General features: G+C 55.3%; 1 protein-coding gene across 4 annotated transcripts in view; it reads left to right on the top strand.

Moving 5' to 3' along the window:
• The window catches only part of GLI2 (GLI family zinc finger 2), a 257,356-nt gene extending 236,131 nt beyond the window's left edge, over nt 1-21,225 (top strand). For all 4 annotated transcript variants that reach the window (XM_045479495.1, XM_045479497.1, XM_045479498.1 and 1 more), the window contains 6 exons: nt 3,155-3,289; nt 6,820-6,969; nt 12,095-12,259; nt 13,527-13,808; nt 15,388-15,724; nt 16,995-21,225. In XM_045479495.1, coding sequence (XP_045335451.1) covers nt 3,155-3,289; nt 6,820-6,969; nt 12,095-12,259; nt 13,527-13,808; nt 15,388-15,724; nt 16,995-19,411 — 3,486 coding nt within the window. In that variant the 3' untranslated portion in view covers nt 19,412-21,225. The remainder of the gene's footprint in view (nt 1-3,154; nt 3,290-6,819; nt 6,970-12,094; nt 12,260-13,526; nt 13,809-15,387; nt 15,725-16,994) is intronic.
• The last annotated feature ends 226 nt before the right edge of the window (nt 21,226-21,451 follow it).

Raw genomic sequence — 21,451 nt, 5'->3', positions numbered from 1 at the left:
TGGATGGATGGACGGATGGATAGATGGATGGATGGATGGATGGATGAGTGGATGGATGGATGGATGAGTGGATGGATGGATGGATGGATGGATGGATGGATGAGTGGATGGATGGATGGATGGATGGATGAGTGGATGGATGGATGGATGGATAGATGGATGGATGGATGGATGGATGGATAGACAGACGGATGGATGGATAGATGGATGGATGGATGGATGGATGGATGGATGGATGGATGAATGGATAGACGGATGGATGGATGGATGGATGGATGGATGGATGGATGGATGGATGTCTGGGGCTGCAGCCATCCCCACCCCAGCCTCTCACACAAGCCCCAGTCACACTCAGTCACTCCTGTCCCCTGAATGGCTGTGGCCCCTGTCCAGTTGCTCCCCGTCCCTAGAACTCCACCCCCCACCTCACCCCTTTCACTGCCACTTCCACCTTTCCTGACTCTCCTGGCTAGTAGGACTCGCATGTGCCCAGACGCCCATCCTAGCTCCTAGCTCATGTCACCTGTAGCCTACACTGCGCTGAAAGCTATGGAGAGGCTGCATTTGGGAGACGAGGCTGACTCGGCTCTATGTTGGTAGGGTTTGCACAGGGCCTGATGCAAAGTCACTATGACGTAGGAATTTCTAATGACTCGATGTACATCTGAGGGAGCGAGAAGCACGGTACAGAGGGGAGGCAAGGAAGATGATTGTTGGCAGGAAGATGAGGGAGGGAGCAAATCAGAGCCCAGGTCTGTTGCAGGACTGAAACCCCTGTGCCAGTCCCTTTGGAGATCCTGCCACTTATTCAGATGCTCCGAGACAGCAGGCTGATGGTCCCAGTTCTTGCAGCAAAGGCCTGTCATGGGAAGGAAGGGCTTGGTGTGAGTGCTGACCCCGCGGGCGAGCCTCCCGCCGCCCCCCCCCCCAGGCCTCTGAGAGTGGCATGGTCTCCATCTGTTACTACAGCATCACCAGTTTTGACACCAAGGATGCAGGGGACCTCCTGTCCCCCGTCTTCCCTACATCTGTCAGACCATCCTTTATCAAACCTGTAAACCATCGGGCATGCTCTGGGCACTTAATTTTTATGAAATATTGGGTCCTGTTATTGTCAGGCAAACAGAGGAGTTGGTGACAAATTCTTCTCCCCTCGCTGACGCCAAAGCATCTCCGCATGATGCATGGTTTCCACGAGGTCGGCCATCATCGGGGGCCGTTGAAATTGATGAGGACGGCACATATCCAGGGGAGATAAACATGCTGGAACTGTGAGGACAGACGCGGAGCCCCGGGGAGCCCCTGCCCCGCCCCTCCAACCCAGAAAGGCAGCACAGGGCCCTCCTTCCCGCCTGGCCTGGCTCCTCCAATGTGTCCGTGGAAGGAAAGCTGTTTATCACAAGAGGTTGTCACTATGTCACTCAGGGTCCTGATTCAGTGACCTGTCTCATTTGCAGGGTGGATGGGCGTGCTTCCCCTTGGCAGGCATGCGGCATAATGAATCCCCGCTCTGTTTAAGCCCTCAAAACCGTGGGCTGGGATGATGCCCAGCCCCATCTGGAGGCCCCGAGCACACCCCCTGCCCCCGCGCCGTCTTCCGCTCACATGTCCACCTGGCAGCTCCTTCAAATCTTCTTTCAAATAAGCGGGACGTACAGAAATAATAAGTCTGTTTGCAGTTTTTCTGACAGTGCAGAGCAGGGGTAGGGGGCCACAGCCCCACCGACCGCCCCCCCCCATTGCTAAAGGTTCAGGGCAGGGGCACACCTGCACTTGCTTTTAATGTGGACCCAGCGCTGCCCGTGGGCTTAGGATACTGCACATCATCGTTTGCCTTTTCAGGGCAAGTGCGTTCACTGGAAAGTACTCTGAGAAGCAACCAGAAGCTTTGCAGCTCCAGTGGAAAGTCCGTCAGGGGCGTGAGTCTGCGGCCAGCCCGGGGAGCCATGAGGCAGATTTCCCCACTCGCGGAAATGGACTCAGCATCTGTAATGAGGCTCACGGGCGAGCTACAGCCTCCGCTTCGTGGTCTCTAGAGCCCATAGGGGTTGGGGCTTCTGACTGTGGGGGAGGTCAGCCCCCTTAATCTGGGCTATAAATGTTTCCCCCGGAGGCTCTTGGGAAAAACAGAACAGTCCTGCTGTTTTGTAGATAGTGTGAAATGGAAAGCATTCCATCGTTCTAACATCTGCCGCTTTGCCTGGCTTTGCTCTGAGCCTGCCCCAGCCAGCCAGTGCAATATCGGGGAATCCTTGACATCCTGTGGCTTTTGTCCCAGCCTGGCACGTCTGTGCCTCCCCCTTCGCTCCCACTCCCAGCCTTTCCTTTGCCCCTGTGTCCCCTGCTTTTCTTTTGCCACCTTGAACAGGGCACACGTGGGCCCTGTCCTGATGAGGAGACGCCAGTGCAGATGGGGGCTGTCACTCACTGAGTGCCCTGCAGAGAGCAAGGTGGCCTCTCCCTGAACCCATTTTCCTGGCGGTGATGCAAGAACACAGATGCCCACCTCTTAGGACTGTGGCGGGGAGGACAGGATGGGCACTGGGAGACCATGCCAATAACCCTGGGCACGAATCGGGGTGTGCTCTGTGTCCTGGAGGGAGGGGACAGTGTGAGAGTGAGTCGTCGGAAGGGCCAGGCCAGATGCATGTTGGCTGTTCTCTTGCCTCCAGGCGGGAGCAGACCCCGTGCAGACTATAAATGAAAACGCCCCCACCGCGATCGCATGCGGGTCCACCCTGGCTCTCCCGGAGGAAACCAAACCACATAAGCGAAAGTCACTGCCCTCCTTTCTCCTGTTCTCCTCGCCAAGTCGGTTGACCCAGGATGTGACGGGACACTTTGGTGATGACAAGCCAGCATTAGAGAGGAAGGAGGGGCCCCAGGACAGCTGTGCAACAGGAGAAGGATGGGTGGGAGCTAGCTGAGGAAAGTGGCTGAGAAAGTGGCTGAGCACATACATGTATGGATGCGTGTGCGTGTGTGTACAAGTGCATGCATGTGTGCTCACGTGTGCGTGCATGTGCATGAGTGCGTCTCCACACCCATACCAGCTCAGGGTCCTTGACATAGACCGCCCGGGGCCAGTAGTGACCTTCCGTCAGGGCCCGGTGGCTGAACGTGGCTCACGTGGGTTGCTCTGCTCCTCCCCCAGGAGCAGCTGGCTGACCTCAAGGAAGACCTGGACAGGGACGACTGTAAGCAGGAGGCCGAAGTGATCATCTATGAGACCAACTGCCACTGGGAAGACTGCACCAAGGAGTACGACACCCAGGAGCAGCTGGTGCACGTGAGCCTCTAAGCCCCAGCAGCCCGCCCAGCGGACAGAACTTCAGGCCCTCTGCGGGGGAGAAGGGGCTGGGGGAGGCGGCTCTAGGAGATGCCGGGGCCACGTCCTCTGCAAGTGGGAGACCTAATTATTTATCTGGGCCGTGCCTGCTTCTAAAAGGGGGCCTACAGACACATACATGGTATAAGAGATTAAAACAAAAATAAGTAAATGAGAAAATTAAGGAGAAAGGAACAATAAATGAAGCCAGGTGTGGAATGGATTTTAAAAAAAAGCTATGTGCTCTGAGCTATAATTCACATAAATATCTTTTTTTTTTTCTCTGAGCTTCCTAGCAGCCAGTGCAAAGAGGGAAATAAGATTAGTTAAACCAGCGAGCATCTATAAACACAGACCCTGAAACCTGAAAGAAGGCCCTCCCATGGAGGAAGGAATTAGTAATTTCCTCTTGGAGACCATTCACAGAGACCCAATGTACACAAGAACAGATGGGGTGTTAATACCATTATCAAGAGGGGGCTGCTTAGAAATACCTGGTACTGTCTGCTCAGGACACCAGAGAGGCCATGGGACCTGGGTGCCCCCTCATGTCATGTACAGCAGCATCCATATGATAGCAGTCGAGAGGTAACCTGTGAGGTTTGGAGAGCAGAGGCTGGCTGCACCACACCTCTCCGAGTGGTTCCAAACAAGTGACTTAACCTCCATGAGCCCCAGTTTTTTTCCTCCCGTAATGGGGGTGAAGCCTACCCAACAAAGTTGTGAAGGTTAGATGTGATACCCACATAAGCACTTAGCAGATGGCATTTCATGCATGGTAGCTAGCCTCCCGCCCCCTCCTCCCTGTTCCCCACAGCAGTCCTGAGCGGGTGTCTCTCCTCTCCATCCAGAAGAGAGCTTAATTTCAAGAATCACCCTCCCAACACTGCTCCCCCGCGAACCCACACACTCCTTGGCGAATGAGAGTCTGTACCGATGAGCCCCACACCAGCCTGCCAGTCAGATTTCTGGATGGGGTCGATTCACACTGCTCACATCCTGAAGCCATCCCAAAGGGGTTTGCTTCTCCGCAGCTCTGTGGGCTCCGCATTTAGGACACTGCCCTCTCCCTCTGCTTCCTCCTGTCATGCCAGTTGCTTTCAAATACCCAGGGTTTCTTTTCTTTGGGGTGCCCTCCCCACCCCCAAAGTGTGAGGACACAGGAGATCAGAATTTCCCAGCAAACCTGTCGCGGCTGACATAGCACCTGTGAAATGGGGCTGCCCTAAGCCCTTCTGGAACTCGAACATAATTTTTCAACCTGTTCCACATCTTTGGGTAAACCATTCCGAGATGGAGAAGGGGCCACTGGGGCTGTGAGTTGTAGGACAGAGGAGATTAGATGAAAGAGAGAGAGGACTGCATGTGGGACCACGAGGGGCCGGGTGGGGCCGCAGGGGCGGGGGTGGGCAGAGGGGGAACAGAGATGCAGACATAAGAGGTGTGCACAGTGGTGAGCAAGCCAGCCCCCAAGAGCAGAAAGGGAGTTCCTCACATACAGGCAGTCGGGGGGAAGGAGGGCTTCAGCTGCAGCCTTCTGCCTGTGCCCAGGACTGTCCCTGTGGGCAGAGGTGATCACCTCCGCCTGGCCCTGGAAAGAGAGGCCCCCTATGAAAAGAGAGCCAGCCCCTCTGCCGGCTGTGACTCTCTCTCCGCTCCCTGGGAAGATGGATGGTGGCAGGCACACGGGCGAGCTGGAGCCCCCAGTCGATTATTAACAATTTGTTGCTAAGTAAACCAATAAGAAAAAAATGAAAGGCATTGTCAGGAAGCATTTTTATCATTTGGGAGGCTTTAAAAATGGAAAGTGAGGCTAATATGATAAGATTTCCCTGGAAGTTCAAAGCGCTGTAGATTGTACTTGTTCCAACATGGGCATTTGTATGCATGATGGTCGGGCCTGTTTCTCGGGGGCGTGTGGGACCGGCGCTTTTCTGTCTTCTCCGGGTCAGGTGCTGCCAGGGCCCGCATGCTCAGTTCTCGGACGGCCCCAGAGGTTGCAAAGACCTGCAGCAGCACGGTCCGGCAGAAAGACGCTGCCAACCACACATGTCCACCACGCACATAATTTTATGTGAACCTGGGAGCACACTGTTTAAAAAGAGTAGAAGGAAACAGGTGAAGTTCATTTGAATAATATATTTTACTTAACCCAATATATCTGAAAGATTATCATTTTGATGTGTCATCACTATAAACGAAAATTAGTGGGATATTTTATTTACATCCTTATTATTATTTTTTTATTCTCCGTCTTTGAAACAGCCCATCCCCGGTGGGACCAGCCACATTTGAAGGGCTCAAGAGCCATAGGTGGCTAATGGCTGCTGCATTGGAGGTTGTGGTGTGTGGGAGGCAGTGACGGCTGGAAGACGAGCGAAGAAAAGAGAGGGGAAAGGCACTGGGGCTAGAGAGAACAGGCCCCCGAGATCTGAGTGTCTCACCCTCCCCGTCCCCCTTGGGGGAAGCAAGCCCAGCCCTATCCGCACACAGACAGGACATGACCTTGATGGGGGGGGGGGGTACAAGGAGGCTCCCCAGTGGCCTTTAGAGAAAAGCCCTAGAGCAAGAGGAAGCACTCAAGGTCCAGTACACTTTTTCAGACTACTGTGTGAGTGACTTATACCACCTTTTTTCACTCCCCAAGATAAATAAGCCATCTCAAAGATTAAGGACATAAAAGTCTGAAGGCCCCACACATATCCACACATCCTAAGCCGAGAGGCAATAATACCCCTGCTCCAGTGAGTCCTGCAGCCTTCAGTTAAATAAACAAAGCAAACCACTAAAATCCAAAGGGTCAACTCAGGGCAGCTTGCTGGCTCCGCCTACCCTGGGATGCAGGGCTCCCCCTTGCCATACCTCCAGATCAGTCGTGCTGTCCGTGCATTTTGTCCCAGGGGCAGCATCACACAGTGCCCAGAGCCCACCGTCAGGGTCCCCATCGAGCTCCACCCACCCTTGCTGCCTGGGCCCTGCAGAGGCCACAGAACCATCTGGGCCTTGGCCAAAAGGGGCAGAGCCATCATCTCACAGGTTACTGTCAAAGACAGAGGTGAGGATGCATTGATGTTTCCATTGGAATAAAAAAGCATATTTAAAAATTCCTGGGACAATAGGAGCAAGCTTGGGAGAAGCATCTCGTGCACCAACCACAGTGCACGACTGCCTCACTACAGTTAATTAGTGCCTACTGTTTGCAGCCCAGGAGCATCATCATAACCACCGGAGCCTAGAGCCCAGCCTGGGATGAGCGGGATGACTTTGCCCGTCATAGGTGGTGACTTTGAGGACAGAGAATTGGGAAATGCAGCGAGACAAGGAGATCACCCAGTGGATCTTGGGTTAATGGCAGCTAATGAGAACTCCTGAGGAGGCGTGGCCTGGCGCCTAGGGGGTGGTCTTGCTGGGTGGGGCGTCTGCGCCTTGTAGGTGGGGTCCGCAGGGGTGGGTGGCTGGGCTCACCCCTCCCTATGGGCTTGCTCCCGCAGCACATCAACAACGAGCACATCCATGGGGAGAAGAAGGAGTTCGTGTGCCGCTGGCAGGCCTGCACGCGGGAGCAGAAGCCCTTCAAGGCCCAGTACATGCTGGTGGTGCACATGCGCCGGCACACGGGCGAGAAGCCCCACAAGTGCACGGTGAGTGGCCCCTCCTCCCTGCCGCGTCTCACGCGTGGTGGGGCTGGGTTGGGCGTGGCTGACCACAGGTGTACTTGGGTTGAACAGGCCACGGGCAGCGTCACGGGGACCCAGCCTTCCAGCATGTTGTCTGTCCTGTGTGCTCCTGCCCTGCGCCTTCCGGCGGGCTGGGGTTCATGAGGCCCCGCCCCTGTGTGCCATCCCAGATCTCTGATTTACCCCCTGGGTGTGTACCTCGCAGTTGGGGGGGGGGGGGTGCCGGTGTTCCCTACCTGTGTCCGTGTGCCCCTGGGCCCCGGGGTACGGCTGCACCCCCACAGTTCACACGGCTGCCAGACCCCAGACACAGGAGCCCCCTTAGCAGCACCCTGGGTTCTGCCCCCCCCCCCCACCCCTCACCCCCGCACAGAGAAAAGTTTCACTGGTGGTTTCACAGCTTGAGCAAAATCACTTTGGGTGAATTTCTTTTTTTTTTTTTTTAATTTCTTTTAAGTGAACAAAATGAACACAGAGATAAGACCTTTTAGACAGTTTCCCTTATGGAGGGAACAGAATTTGTGACTATGATTGGTGAGACCTTTTTTTACCACACACAGTTGCTCCCTCTTTAACAGAGCCAGTGGGGGACGCCTGGTGGGCTCAGTCGGTGAAGCCTCTGACTTTGGCTCAGGTCATGATCTCCCGGTTCGTGAGTTCGACCCCCTTGTGGGGCTCAGTGCTGACAGCTCAGAGCCTGGAGCCTGCTTGGGATTCTGTGTCTCTCGCTCTCTCTGCCTCTCTCTCTCTCTCTCTCTCTCCCCCAAAGCTAAACATTAAAGAACATGTTTTAAATAAATAAAAAATAAAAGGGCCGTTGGTCCAGTGATGTACTGATGTGGTTGCAGCTGAAGCCTCTGGGAACTCCTCTCCGCGAATCACCGTATTTCATAATTCTGAGATAGACATTTAATATTATATTAATATAATATCATATATTTTAATATCCCTGAAATCAGGCTGTCTTAAAATAGGTGGTAGCCAGGATTCAATGAAATATGCTATCTTTGTTGCTAACTTCTTTTTTTAATTGAGATAAAAATTCACATGCCATAAAGTTCACCCTTTTAAAAAAATAATACAATTCAGGGGCGCCTGGGTGGTTCACTCGGTTCAGTTTCCGACTTTGGCTCAGGTCATGATCTTGCACGGTCCATGGGTTTGAACCCCACATCGGGCTCTGTGCTGACAGCTCAGAGCCTGAAGCCTGCTTTGGATTCTGTGTCTCCCTCTCTTTGCTCCCTGCCTCGCCCCCACTCACACTCTGTCTCTATCTCTCAAAAATAAATAAACGTTAAAAAAATTTTTTTAAATAAAAAAATATATATACAATTCAGCGGTTTTTAGTATGTTCACAAAGTTGTACAGCCATCACCACTAGCTGATTTCAGAACATCGTCATCACCCCCAAAAAGAAACCCCATGCCTGTTTGCAGTCACTCCCCATTCTCTTCCCCACCCCTCCCCCATTCCCTGACAACCACTAATCTACTTCCCCATCTCTGTGAATTGCCTGTTCCAGACAGTTCATAAAAATGGAATCATACAATGGGTAGTGTTTGTGTCTGGCTTTGCTCACTCAGCATGTTTTCAAGATTCATCCATGTTGTAGCCTCATTCTTTTTTTTTTTAGCTTATTTATTTATTTTGAGAGAGAGCGCGGGGGAGGGGCAGAGAGAGAGAGGGAAAGAGACAGAACTCCAAGCAGGCTCCACACCAGCAGCGCGGAGCCCAATGTGGGGCTAGAACCCAAGAACCGTGAGATCGTGACCTGAGCCAAAACCAAGAGTTGAAAGCTTAACGGACTGAGCCACCCAGGCGCCCCAATACCTCATTCCTTTTATGGCTAAACGACAGTCCATTGTATGGATAGATCCTAGTATTTTGATCCATTCATCAGTTGATGGATATTTGCAGTGTTTTCACTTTTCGGCTGTTAGCACAAGTACAACTACGAACGTTAGTGTACATGTTTTTGTGCGGACCTGTGTTTTTAATTCTCTTGTGTATGTACCTAGAGTACCAGCCAGACCCATTTCCAAAAAGGCTGCGCTGTTTTACATTCCCACCAGCAATATGTGAAGGTGCTGATTTCTTCACGTCGTTCCCAACACTTGCTAACCTGTCTTTTAATGACAGTCATCTTGGTGGATGTGAAAGGGCATCTCACTGTGGTTTTGATTAGCATTTCCTTAATGATTGATGATGTTGAGCGTCTCTTCATGTGCTTAGTGATCATTTGTATATCATCTCTGGAGAAATGTCTACTCACATATTTTGCCCATTTTCAAGCTGGTTTATTTGTCTCTACTGTTGAGTTGCAGTAGTTCTAAACCCTCATCAGATATATGATTTGTCAGCATTTTCTCCCCCTGGGGGTTTTTCATTTTCTTGATCGTTTCCTTTGAAGCACCAAAGTTGTTAATTTTGATGAAGTCCACTTTTTTAACTGCTTGAGCTTTTGGTGTCATATCAAAGAAACCATTGCCTAATCCAAGGTCACAAAGATTTACCCCTATGTTTTCTTCTGTGAGTTTTATTGTTTATAAATGCATAGTCTTATTTATATAAATCTGTATATAGTTTTATAGGGAACCTCTACCCTTTAGGTCTTTAATGTATTTTGAGTCTGGGTATATGGTATGAGGTAGGGGTCCAACTTCATTCTTTTTGCACGTGGCTGTCCAGTTGTCCTGATCCCGTTTGTTGAAGACACTCTTCTTTCCCCATTGAATGGCCCTTTGTCGAAAATCACCTGATGCTAATATATGAGTTTATTTCTAAACTCTCGTTTCTTCTATTACGTTGATCCCTCTGTCTGCCCTTATGATGGTAACGCAGTGAATTTTGACATTGGGAAGTGTCAGTCCTCCAGATTTGTCCTCCTTTTGCAAAATTATTTTTGCTCTTCCCGGCCCTTTGCGGCAAGTTGTTTTTGTAACATGCTAGGTGGTAGCACGCCATAGCCCTGTGGTACGAGCTGTGAGTTGTAGAAACAGATCAAAGGCATTTGGAGCCCAATGTACTCAGTCAGACTGGTCAGGAATAAAGGCAAGGATGTGAAGCATGTGACAGTTCCTGCTGGGGTTTCCGTGTCATGCTGAGGGCAGTTTTCATAGGCACACTAGATGCTGTTGTAGTATCTTGGGAATAGGTGCAGAACCCCCCATGATGATCCGTCCCTCCTTCCTCCTTCCCTCCCTCCCTCCGTCTCAGTCACACTCTCGTGCTCCCTCCTTCCTTCCTTTTCAAAAATGTTTCTTGGGGCGCCTGGGTGGTTCAGTCGTTTGAGCGTCCAACTTCAGCTCGGGTCATGATCTTGCAGTTCGTGAGTTCAAGCCCCGCGTCGGGCTCTGTGCTGACACCTCAGAACCTGGAGCCTGCTTCCAATTCTGTGTGTCTCTCTCTCTGCCTCTTCCCTTCTCATGCTCTGTCGCTCTCTGTCTCTCAAAGTTGAATAAACGGGTACAAACAAAAAATTTCTTTTAATGTTTCTTGAGTGCTGAAAATGGATTTTTTCATAGACACTAAATACTAGGAACATAAAAATGAACAAGATCTAGGGGCGCCTGGGTGGCTCAGTTGGTTAAGCGTCCGACTTCGGCTCAGGTCATGATCTCGCGGTTCGTGAGTTCAAGCCCCGCGTCGGGCTCTGTGCTGGTGGCTCAGAGCCTGGAGCCTGTTTCAGATTCTGTGTCTCCCTCTCTCTCTGCCCCTCCCCTGTTCATGCTCTGTCTCTCTCTGTCTCAAAAATAAATAAAGGTTAAAAAAAAAATTTAAAAATGAACAAGATCTAGATGATACCTGCTCTCTTCCAGCTTGCATCCTGGTGGGAAGGCCAGATAATAAAATGGTGAAGATAATTATAAATTGTGGTAGGCAGTATAAAGGGAAAACGGTAGTGTTATGATTAAGAATATCAGAGAAATGCTCTCAGAGGAAATGACCTAAGAGATTGAGAGGGAGTGAGCCAGGCCAGGGCCGGGGTGAGGTTCCAGCCAGAGGGGGACAGTGTGTGCAAAGACCCTGTGCTGGGAAGAACTTGGTGGGGTCAAGGAACTGAATGGGGACCAGCATGGCCATAGCAAGTGTGAGGGCGGCCAGCTCACTCAAGGACACGGAGAAAACTGGATTTCATTCTCAGCACATTTTAATGCACACCAAAGTTCTGACCGGGGGTTAGAGCTTTGGTGCCCCTGGAAACAGTTTAAAATAACATTTTCAAAGAGTTTTTAATGATATGGGATGATTCTCACCATGTGTCGTTGATTTTAACAAATGGAGTATGTAACTAAATACTTGATATGTTCCCAGTGTGGCTTTAAAACGTGGGGATAAGGGCTGCCTGGGTGGCTCAGTCAGTTAAGCATTCAACTCGATTTCGGCGCAGGTCATAATCTCATGGTTCGTGAGACTGAGCCCTGCACTGGGCTCTGCGCTGACATCACAGAACCTGCTTGGGATTCTCTCTCTCTGACCCTCTCCCATTCTCTCTGTCTCTCTCTCTCAAAATAAAAATAATAATAAATAAATAAATAAATAAATAAATAAATAAATAAAACATGGGGATGGGGACGCCTGGGTGGCTCAGTTGGTTAAACATCCAACTCTTGACTTCCGCTCGGGTCATGATCTCACAGTTAGTGAGTTGGAGCCCCTCACTGGACTCTGTGCTGACAGTGTGGAGTCTGCTTCCGATTCTCTCTCTTTCTCCCTCCCCTCCCCCACTCTCTCACTCTCTCCCACTCTCTCTCTCTCTCTCAAAATAAATAAATAAACTTAAAAACAAAAACCGGGGATGAGCCACAAAGTCCCCTGAAAGAGACTTATTTCCATGTCGCCAGTGGTTGTCCTCGGGCATGTCCTTTCCTTTCTCTTTTTGCACTTTTCCGTCTTTTCCGAGTTTTCTATAGTGGCCCCGATGTCATTTTAGAATCTGAAAGCAAGGTGGACGTTTCTGTTAAAATGCGTACTCCTGGGTGCCCTGGAGGGGGGGTACAGCAGATGAGGGGGCCTGGGGAGGAGGCAGTGGGCCAGCCCTACGTTGGATCTGGGGCACCCCTCGCTGACCCAACCCACCTCTTCCCAGTTCGAGGGCTGCTCAAAGGCCTACTCCCGCCTGGAGAACCTGAAGACGCACCTGCGGTCCCACACTGGGGAGAAACCATATGTGTGTGAGCACGAGGGTTGCAACAAGGCCTTCTCCAACGCCTCAGACCGCGCCAAGCACCAGAACCGCACCCACTCCAACGAGGTATGCCGGCCAGGGTGTGCACGGCACGTGTGCGTGGGGCCCCGCGGACACTCGAGTAGATGCGTGCCTTCTACACTTCTGTAGGCCATCAGGTGGCCAGGTGCCTGATGCCCCTCCCCTCCTCCCCGACCTGCGGTCTGAGCTCAGCACACGTCGGCAGGCCCCTGGGCAGCTGGCATCGACGTGCTGTCTCGGCTAATGCCGTCTGACCTGCCGTAGCTGTCAGCCCCCTACGGATGGGGCACAGGGCGGCCTTTGTCTCCCCAGCTAGCCAGAGCCCCTGGCAGGGCTGAGAGAGCCCAGGGACAACAGTCTGCCGTACTGCCTCCGAGCAGTACGAGCCCAGCTGCCCAACTGCTTTTGCTCAGGTAGACTCGGGAAGGAACATTTCTAAAAGCTTAGATACATTTTGGACCCCAACGGGATTTCCTCCAACGCTTGCAAGAAATCAGAGGAATTCCCAAAAGTATCTAAACCCCATAGGGCCTCTGCAGACAACAGCTCGCTTCGGCGAGGGGTGTGTGCGTGTGTGTGTATGTGTGTGTGTGTGTGTGTGTGTGTGTGTGTATTATGTGGGTCTTTTGTGGACGTGGATTTGTAGGATGTGTGTGCGTGTGGATGTTTATGTACATGTGCATATGTGTGTGCGTGTGTGTTTGAGTGTGAGTCTGCACGGACGTGTGAGCACGTGTGAACGTGTGCGTGTGGGTATGGGGGAGTGTCTACACGCGGGTGTGGGGTATATAGGTGTGCGTGTGTGTGTGAGCTCAGGACTGAGGTTCAGAAACCCTGGGTTTTCGTCCTGTTCCTAAGTGACTTCGAGCCCGTTTCTTTGCCTCTGTGAACCTGACTTTCCTCACCAGAAAAACCAGGGTGTTAAATGCTGTCTCGCAGGTGTAACAGAGCAACATGAAAACATCCCAGTGCCCTGATGACAGGGGAGGCAGCAGTCCCACCATGCTCTGTGTCCCCACTCCTTCCGTTGTCTCTGATCTGGGTCCCTAGCTAGTGATGAGGGCTTCCTCAACCATGTCTTACCCGCATGAAAAGACGGCAGATGAGACCAGAGGGGCCACGCTCCTGCAGGACCGGGGCTGGCGTGGCTCCCTCCGGGCACACTGGCTGTAGATTAGCTCGAGCACCTTCCGACTGCCGGCCGGGCTCTGCCGAAGGACATGACATGGCTTCGGGAGACTGGGGAGCGCTTCCTCTCACAGTCTGTCTTTACGTCCCATGCATAACACAGGCCTCCTTCTTCTCTTCCCAGAAACCCTACATCTGCAAGATCCCAGGCTGCACCAAGCGATACACGGACCCCAGCTCTCTCCGGAAGCATGTGAAGACAGTACACGGCCCAGATGCTCACGTCACCAAGAAGCAGCGTAACGACGTGCACCTCCGCGCCCCGCTGCTCAAGGAGAACGGGGACCACGAGGCCAGTGCCGAGCCCGGGGGCCGGGGCTCGGAGGAGAGTGCCGAGGCCAGCAGCACCAGCCAGGCCGTGGAAGACTGCCTACACATCAAAGCCATCAAGACCGAGAGCTCCGGGGTAAGCAGAGCTGGGCAGTGGAGGCCCCAGTCCATGCCTCCCACCCACCCCCAGGAGGTCCGGCCCAGCAGCACGAGGGCCCAGAGCCCCAGCTGCCGCGTGGGGTCTGCGTCGGGGTCCCCCGCTCTAAGTGCACGATGACGTACATCCTCCTCTCTCCAGCTCAACTTTTCCTCCCTTCACTACCTTGGGCCTCTCGTAGAACCTGTCTTGTGCCACGTCCCATGCTGCTGGGCAGGGCCACGGGCAGCGGGGATGCCTGCCCCCAAGTGGTCATTCTGCGGGCGGTTCCTGGGGTCTGCCTCGCCGACCGGCACCATTTGCGCCATGGTCGGTCCCCTCCCCTCTGTCCTGTCTCTGCGTCCTTGCCCCCGTGGCCTCCACTCCTTTTGTTCTAACCACCTGTTCTTTGTCTCCACCTCTTTTTCTCGACTGTACCTCCCCTAAGGATAGACGGTACTGAGGTGAGCAGAGAAGCCCGGTGGGGGTGCGGGCGGGCTGGCGCGATGCGGGCGGGCTGGGGTGCTTGTCCAGGGCTGATGCCTAGGCATGGACTGACTTGTCGGTCCAGGCCCCTCAGGAGCCTGGCAAGGTGGGTTTGGACAGGTAGACACCAAGCACTGCAGGTGGAACCCTGGGGACAGATAGAGGCTGGCAGCAGGAGTCAAGTGGCAGGTATAGGAGCAAACCGTGGGGGCCCACCCTCCAGGAGGGACAGGGCCGAGTGGGGGTGTGAGTTCAGGCCACAGAGGAGGGAGGGACCAGCTGACAATGGATCTTGAATGCTAACATGAAAAATGTGGGTCGTGCTGTGGGCAGAAGGGAGCACTATAGCTTCCCAAGGAAAAATCTGGAATTTTGGGGGCTGTTGGCCTAGGAATGAGCCCAGAGGTGCTACATCTGAAGTGAGTCTCGGCCGGGCTCAGATCCCAAGTCCCAGTGAAGGTAGCTCAGGCTCTATGGAGTCCTGCATTGTACACGTGGGCTATGAGCTCTCTGCCCCACTCTGCATCGGCTAGTTTGGGGTGGCCGTTCGGGCAAGGGCCTGGATCCAGGAGGTCCACCTTCCCTGGTCTTCCTTGTCCTTTCCAACAACCTGCGTCTGGCCTGTTGAGAAAGCATCATCAGGTCAGCGGGCCTCTCCCGTTCCTTGCCACATCATATGGCACCCCCCTGTCGTTGGGCACATTAAATACCCCCCTTGAGGTCATCTTCATGCAGCCGTGGCAGCCTCTGTGGGGGACAGCTTCCAAGCGCCCATATGTTGAAAGCCCCACATGCAGAGGTCTGGCCCCGACGCTGGCTAGGAGAACAGAGGAGCACGAGGCAGGGGAACGTGGAGCTGCCCATTACTGGTGCCTTCTGTGAACCGGATGCTTGCCGTCCAGCCACCGACCCTGTCCCAGAGGCAGCACAGGTCCATCTTACAGCTGGGGAAGCTGAGGTTCAGAGAAGTGAGGTGGCTAAACATAATGATGCTTGGAAGCTCCTCCACGTGGCAGCTTCCTTCCTGGGTGTGTAAGGGCCCAGTGGGCTCTCGCACCCTCTGAGCCTGTGCCCTCTCGCCACGCCCCTGTAGCTGTGTCAGTCCAGCCCCGGGGCCCAGTCGTCCTGCAGCAGCGAGCCCTCTCCCCTGGGCAGTGCCCCCAACAACGACAGCGGCGTGGAGATGCCGGGGACTGGGCCCGGGAGCCTGGGAGACCTGACAGCTCTGGATGACACGCCCCCGGGGGCCGACGCCTCAGCCCTGGCCGCTCCCTCTGCTGGTGGCCTGCAGCTGCGCAAACACATGACCGCCATGCACCGGTTCGAGCAGCTCAAGAAGGAGAAGCTCAAGTCATTGAAGGATTCCTGCTCCTGGGCCGGGCCGGCTCCACACACCCGGAACACCAAGCTGCCTCCCCTCCCGGGAAGTGGTGAGTGGAGGCCCCGGGTGCATGGGCAGGGGCAGGGGAGAGCCTGGGGCGAGCACCCACTAGGTTAACCTCCATCGAATGCCACCTGCCATGGCATCGAATGCCCACAATAGGATGGCTCTTACCAGCCCATTGCACAGATGAGGAAGGTGAGGCTCAGAGAGGTGAAAGTGCCCTAAACAGACCAACGGCAGAGCTGAGACAGCCCGGGCCATGCATCTGCCGAGAGCACCACGGCCAAGGCTCTAGGGAGGAGAGCAATACACCCCCAGTCCCTGTGGTCAGAAGGAGCCTATGGTCGGAGGGCCATGCCATGAGATGCACACTTGACGGGGAAGGAGCCAGGAAGCGACGACAGAGCTCAGGGTGGAGCTGTGCAGAGGAGGGAGACAGCAGGTCAGCTGAGGAAGAGCAGAGAGGACTTCATGGAGAAGACAGCCTCAGGAGGCATTGACCAGGCTCTGACGTGCAAAGCGTCTTCGGGGGCATTTCCTGAGTGCTGACTCTGTGCCAGGCAGTGTGCCCTCCCAGGGACCAACAGCCAGTGTGGTGGACACTGAGAGGCGCCAGCTTTCGCTTGCAAGGAGGATTTGTTGCCCCAGCTGTTGAGGGACCTGCTGGTGAAAGGCCTTCAACTGTCAGCCTCATACAGAAATCGCCTGGGTGGCAGACAGCTGCCTTACCCAAGGTCACCCCTTCCTGGGGTGGCCCCCATCCAGTGACTGATCCCTGCAGGAGTGTCAGGCCGTTCAAGGCTCAGAGCTCCCTGTGACATCAGCTGTCATTGGGCCTGAGTCACCGCACACTTATCCCTGCACGCTCTGGGGCCTTTGCTGTCTTCCATGGGTGTGGATCTCAGGGGGCTGGCTAAGCAGCCTGCCCAGTAAACCCAGCCCCTGGGGAGCCCACCTGGCTACACCCAAACACAGAAGGTGAAGGTGCAGCCAGGCTGTGGCCAGGGCCCTCTGGGCTCCCCCCCACACACACACATACACACACACACACACACACACACACACACTCCTCTCAATAACCTCCTCCTATGGAGAGGCACGTTCTGTCTACAGGTGGAGAAACTAAGGATCAGACATCAGAATCCAGGGCCAGCCAGCCAGTGGTAGCTAAGATCCCAATCCAGCCTCATTGGTTGAGCGCCTGCTGTGTGGCCGGGCACACTGGGCTGGGGCAAAGCAGGAGAGGCCCCGCGCCCCCACCCCCACCCCGCCCCCACCCCGCCTCCCTGGGCACTGACCGCTCTCCCTTCCCGCAGGCTCCATCCTGGAAAACCTCGGCGGCGGGCCGAGCGGGCTGCTGCCCAACCCGCGGCTGTCCGAGCTGTCCGCGGGCGAGGTGACCATGCTGAGCCACCTGCAGGAGCGCCGCGACAGCTCCACCAGCACGGTCAGCTCCGCCTACACCGTGAGCCGCCGCTCCTCCGGCATCTCCCCCTACTTCTCCAGCCGCCGCTCCAGCGAGGCCTCGCCCCTGGGCGCCGGCCGCCCGCACAACGCCAGCTCGGCCGACTCCTACGACCCGATCTCCACCGACGCGTCGCGGCGCTCCAGCGAGGCCAGCCAGTGCAGCGGCGGCGGCTCGGGGCCGCTCAGCCTCACGCCCGCGCAGCAGTACAGCCTGCGCGCCAAGTACGCCGCGGCGACGGGCGGGCCGCCGCCCACCCCGCTGCCCGGCCTGGAGCGCGCGGGCCTCCGGACCAGGCTGGCGCCGCCCGGCCCCTGCGCGCGCCCGCTGGGGCCGCGGCGGGGCAGCGACGGGCCGACGCACGGCCACGCGGGGCCCGCGCCCGCCTTCCCCCACGAGGCGCCGGGCGGCGGGGCGCGGCGGGCCAGCGACCCGGTGAGGCGACCCGACGCCCTGGCCGCGCCGCGGGTGCAGCGCTTCCACAGCGCCCACGACGTGAACCCGGCCTCGCTGCCGCCCTGCGCCGACAGGCGAGGTCTCCGCCTGCCTGGCCACGCCAGCGCCGACGGCGGCCTGGCCCGAGGCGCCTACTCGCCTCGGCCGCCCAGCATCAGCGAGCACGTTGCCACGGAGGCCTTGGCGGTGGGGGCGGACAGCGCCGGGCCCGACGTGGGCCTCATGCTGCCCGAGGACGACCTCGTGCTGCCGGACGACGTGGTACAGTACATCAAGGCGCACGCGGGCGGTGCCCTGGACGACAGCCCCTCACAGGCCTATCCCCCCGAAAGCACCTGCTTCTCTGAGAACCCCAAACTGCCCAGCCCGGGGCTGCACGGCCCGCGCAGGATGGTGGCTGCGGACTCCAACGTGGGCCCCTCCGCCCCTGTGCTGGGAGGCTGCCAGCTGGGCTACGGGCCCCCCTCCAGCCTGAACAAAAACAACATGCCTGTGCAGTGGAATGAGGTGAGCTCCGGCACCATGGACGCCCTGGCCAGCCAGGTGAAGCCTTCACCCTTTTCGCAGGGCAACCTGGCTGTGGTGCAGCAGAAGCCGGCCTTCGGCCAGTACCCGGGCTATAGTCCACAAGGCCTGCAGCTGAGCCCGGGAGCCCTGGACAGCGGGCAGGGACACTTTCAGCCCTGCGGGGGAGGCCCCTCGGTGCCTAGGATAAATTACATGCAGCAGCTGCGGCAGCCAGGGACAGGTGGTCAGTGTTCCAATATGACCACCACCGTGAGCCCCCACACCAATTACGGCCAGGCCCACCCCCAGCTGAGTCCCAGTGCCATGGGTGGGACCTTGAACCAGTACCCCCCGTCCTGTAACAACATGGCAGCCAAGCCAGTCCACTTGGGGCTCCCCCAGCAAATGGAAATCGCTCCCGAAGCCAGCATGATGGGCAGCAGCCGCAGGGAACTCGGAATCACCAATTCAGCCCTGGCCGGGATGCCTCCGCTTCACTCAACCCAGAGCTACCCACAGCAGAGCCATCACCTGGCGAACCCCATAAGCCAGGAGAGCTACCGCCAGGGCCCCAACCTTCTACCTGCCCAGCAACCTGGCTTCATGGAACCCCAGCAGGGCACCGCGGGGGTAGCCGGATCCAGCTTTGGCCTAGTTCAACCCCGGCCTCCCGCCGAGCCCAGCCCCGCCGGCTGCCACCGGGGGGTGCGTGCCGGGGTGCAGCTGGCCTACGCCAGAGCCACCGGCCACGCCATGGCTGCTGTGTCGACCCATCAGGAGATGGCAGATGCGCCCAAGGGAGCAATGGGCGGCGTGGTGTCCCGGCCTCCCCAGCCCCCCCTGCAGGACACAGGTGGGGTCCCGGACCACAGCATGCTGTACTACTATGGCCAGATCCACATGTATGAACAGAACGGAGGCCTGGAGAACCACGCAGGCTGCCAGGTCATGCGGCCCCAGCCACCGCCGCCACAGGCCTGCCCCGACAGCATCCAACCCCAGCCCTTGCCCTCTCCAGGGGTCAACCACGTGTCCAGCACTGTGGACTCCCAGCTACTGGAGGCTCCCCAGATTGATTTTGATGCCATCATGGATGAGGGCGATCACTCGAGCTTGCTCTCAGGCACCCTGAGTCCCAGCCTCCTCCACAGCCTCTCCCAGAACTCCTCCTGCCTCACCACCCCCCGGAACTCCCTGACTCTGCCCTCCATCCCCACGGGCATCAGCAACATGGCGGTTGGGGACATGAACTCCATGCTCACCAGCCTGGCAGAGGAGAGCAAGTTCCTGAACATGATGACCTAAGTTCCCAGCCCCTGGTGCTCCGTGGAGTCGGAGGAACCTTCATTTCCCAAAGCACGGGAGTTCTAGTTTGTCTTTTTCCAAAAAAAAGTATTAAATAGGTCTGAGGGAGTTTTGCCAATGGCCGGTCCGGACCACAAATGCTTTAAGGGCAGCTTCGTGTGCAACCTGTCTGGTCATCTTCGGGATGGCTTTTCAGAACACTTTAAAAAGTCTCAACAAGAAAGGCAAGGCAGGAGCGAAATACTCGTTTGCACAGTGCTTCCCAGCCTTTGGTGTTTATAGGACCAAATTGTTCTGGCTTCTTCACCTCTGTCATTTGGCTAATGAGGGATTACACTGGCCAAAGGCTTTCCAAGTACATGAGGAAAGAGGGTAGAGGGAACCACATTTGGGTTTGAATCCGAAAGCCATACTGGATATTCTAATCCAGGAAGAGAAGTTTCTCAAAGTTCCCGTACCTGCAAGGTAATGGAATTCCTGGCCCACTGGAATTCTTCTGCGAAGCTTACTTCTTGAGGCCTCTCGCATCCCTGTGCCACAGAGGAAGAAAACAGATTTTTACCTGGATGATTTGGAAGCATGTCCTGATTCCAGGTCTGGTAGAGCTGGCATCTCTACCCCGCAAAGCCAAGTTTGCGACGGGCAGGCTGTTCAAGTGTATATGAATGACTAAAGAATGGAAGTATTGCCAGAAAAAAAGAAAAATTGTAGTGCTTAGGGCAAGCCCAGCAGCTGCCCTAGCCTCTCCAGACCGTGTTTACAGTGTTCATGCATGTAGAATGTAGCCCTTCCTGGAAAGAACACTTCTAAATACCTCGGGGTGGCTGGAGCTGCTGTGGGCTAGGGATGGACCCAGGTGAGCCGACGCCTGGCACGGGACCTCCAGCAAGTGGGAGAGCACCAGGGACCCGGCCTCAGGCCACCCTGGAGATCTCCCATAAGAAGAGGAAGTCGTATGTTTACCCAATCCTGTTTCTCCGATGCACTGTCCGCCCACTTTGCCACGGAAAACCCCAGGACTTTGATGGCGGCCTCTGCCCAGTCTCCCCCAGGCTGTGTTGTCCGCTTACCTGCAGCCCAGTGGTCTGTGCCAAGGTACAACATGACGTCCCGGGGTCTTCTGGGTTCCCTCCCCTCTGTCCTGTTCATTCCACAGAGCACGATGACCTGCATGGTGTTTTTGGTGGGGCTGAGTGGGTGAAGGGTTTGTTTCCTGGGACTCTGAGGGACCATCACTGAATTTTCCTGTTCGCTGTGAACAAGCCCCACCTGGAAGTGGAACTTGGGACTGGTATCAGAAGACATCGTTCCTGAACATACTGTAGGGCGAATGGATGCCTCCCCCCTCCCCCCACCACACACACATACACACCCCCCCACACCTTTCCCACGCTGAATTTGTGGCGACCTGGCCAAAACCAACCACACCACTGTGAGCCTGATGATAACCGTGACCCTGGCCTCGGCCACGGCAGGGCCAAGATTTTCCCTGGGCCCTCTGCATCCCAGAACATCAGACGCTTTGTTAGGGTCCAGAGACAAAGCCAAGTCCAAATAACAGCCCTGGGACTCCTCCGAGGGCGTGGGCTCCGTGGCGGTGTTCATTCACTCCCTGAGCTAGGATTTCACTAGCCGTCCCCAGCCTGTGTATAACCTGTACAGAAGGCGTCGTCCCTGAAAATACTGTAGGTGAATCATCCAGCCAAATTTATATCTCCAAAATATTTCGCTTTTTCTACATGCTATGAATTGAGATGACACACTCAACTTGTAAATAAGTCTTTTTGTACATTAAAAAAGTAATTTTTTCATAATTTATTTTGTCTATCTGCTTTGCCTTGACAGTAGTTAATGAGAACCCGGGCAGTAAATTTGGTGCATTTGAACAGAAACTAGGCTGTATTTTTTTCACAACAGTGTCAAAATTGACTGTCCCGCCTTCACCAAGAAATGTTTAATGCTGAGGCATTTACTGGCTGTTTGTTGGTTGTCTCTGGGGGCGAGGGGTGGGCAGGGCTTGACGATTTACAGTGCCTCTCT

Source organism: Leopardus geoffroyi, chromosome C1 (genome assembly GCF_018350155.1).
Source record: "Leopardus geoffroyi isolate Oge1 chromosome C1, O.geoffroyi_Oge1_pat1.0, whole genome shotgun sequence".
Lineage (NCBI taxonomy): Eukaryota > Metazoa > Chordata > Mammalia > Carnivora > Felidae > Leopardus > Leopardus geoffroyi.
The sequence above is the reverse complement of the archived record's forward strand: the minus strand, read 5'-3'. Positions and strand labels throughout refer to the sequence as shown.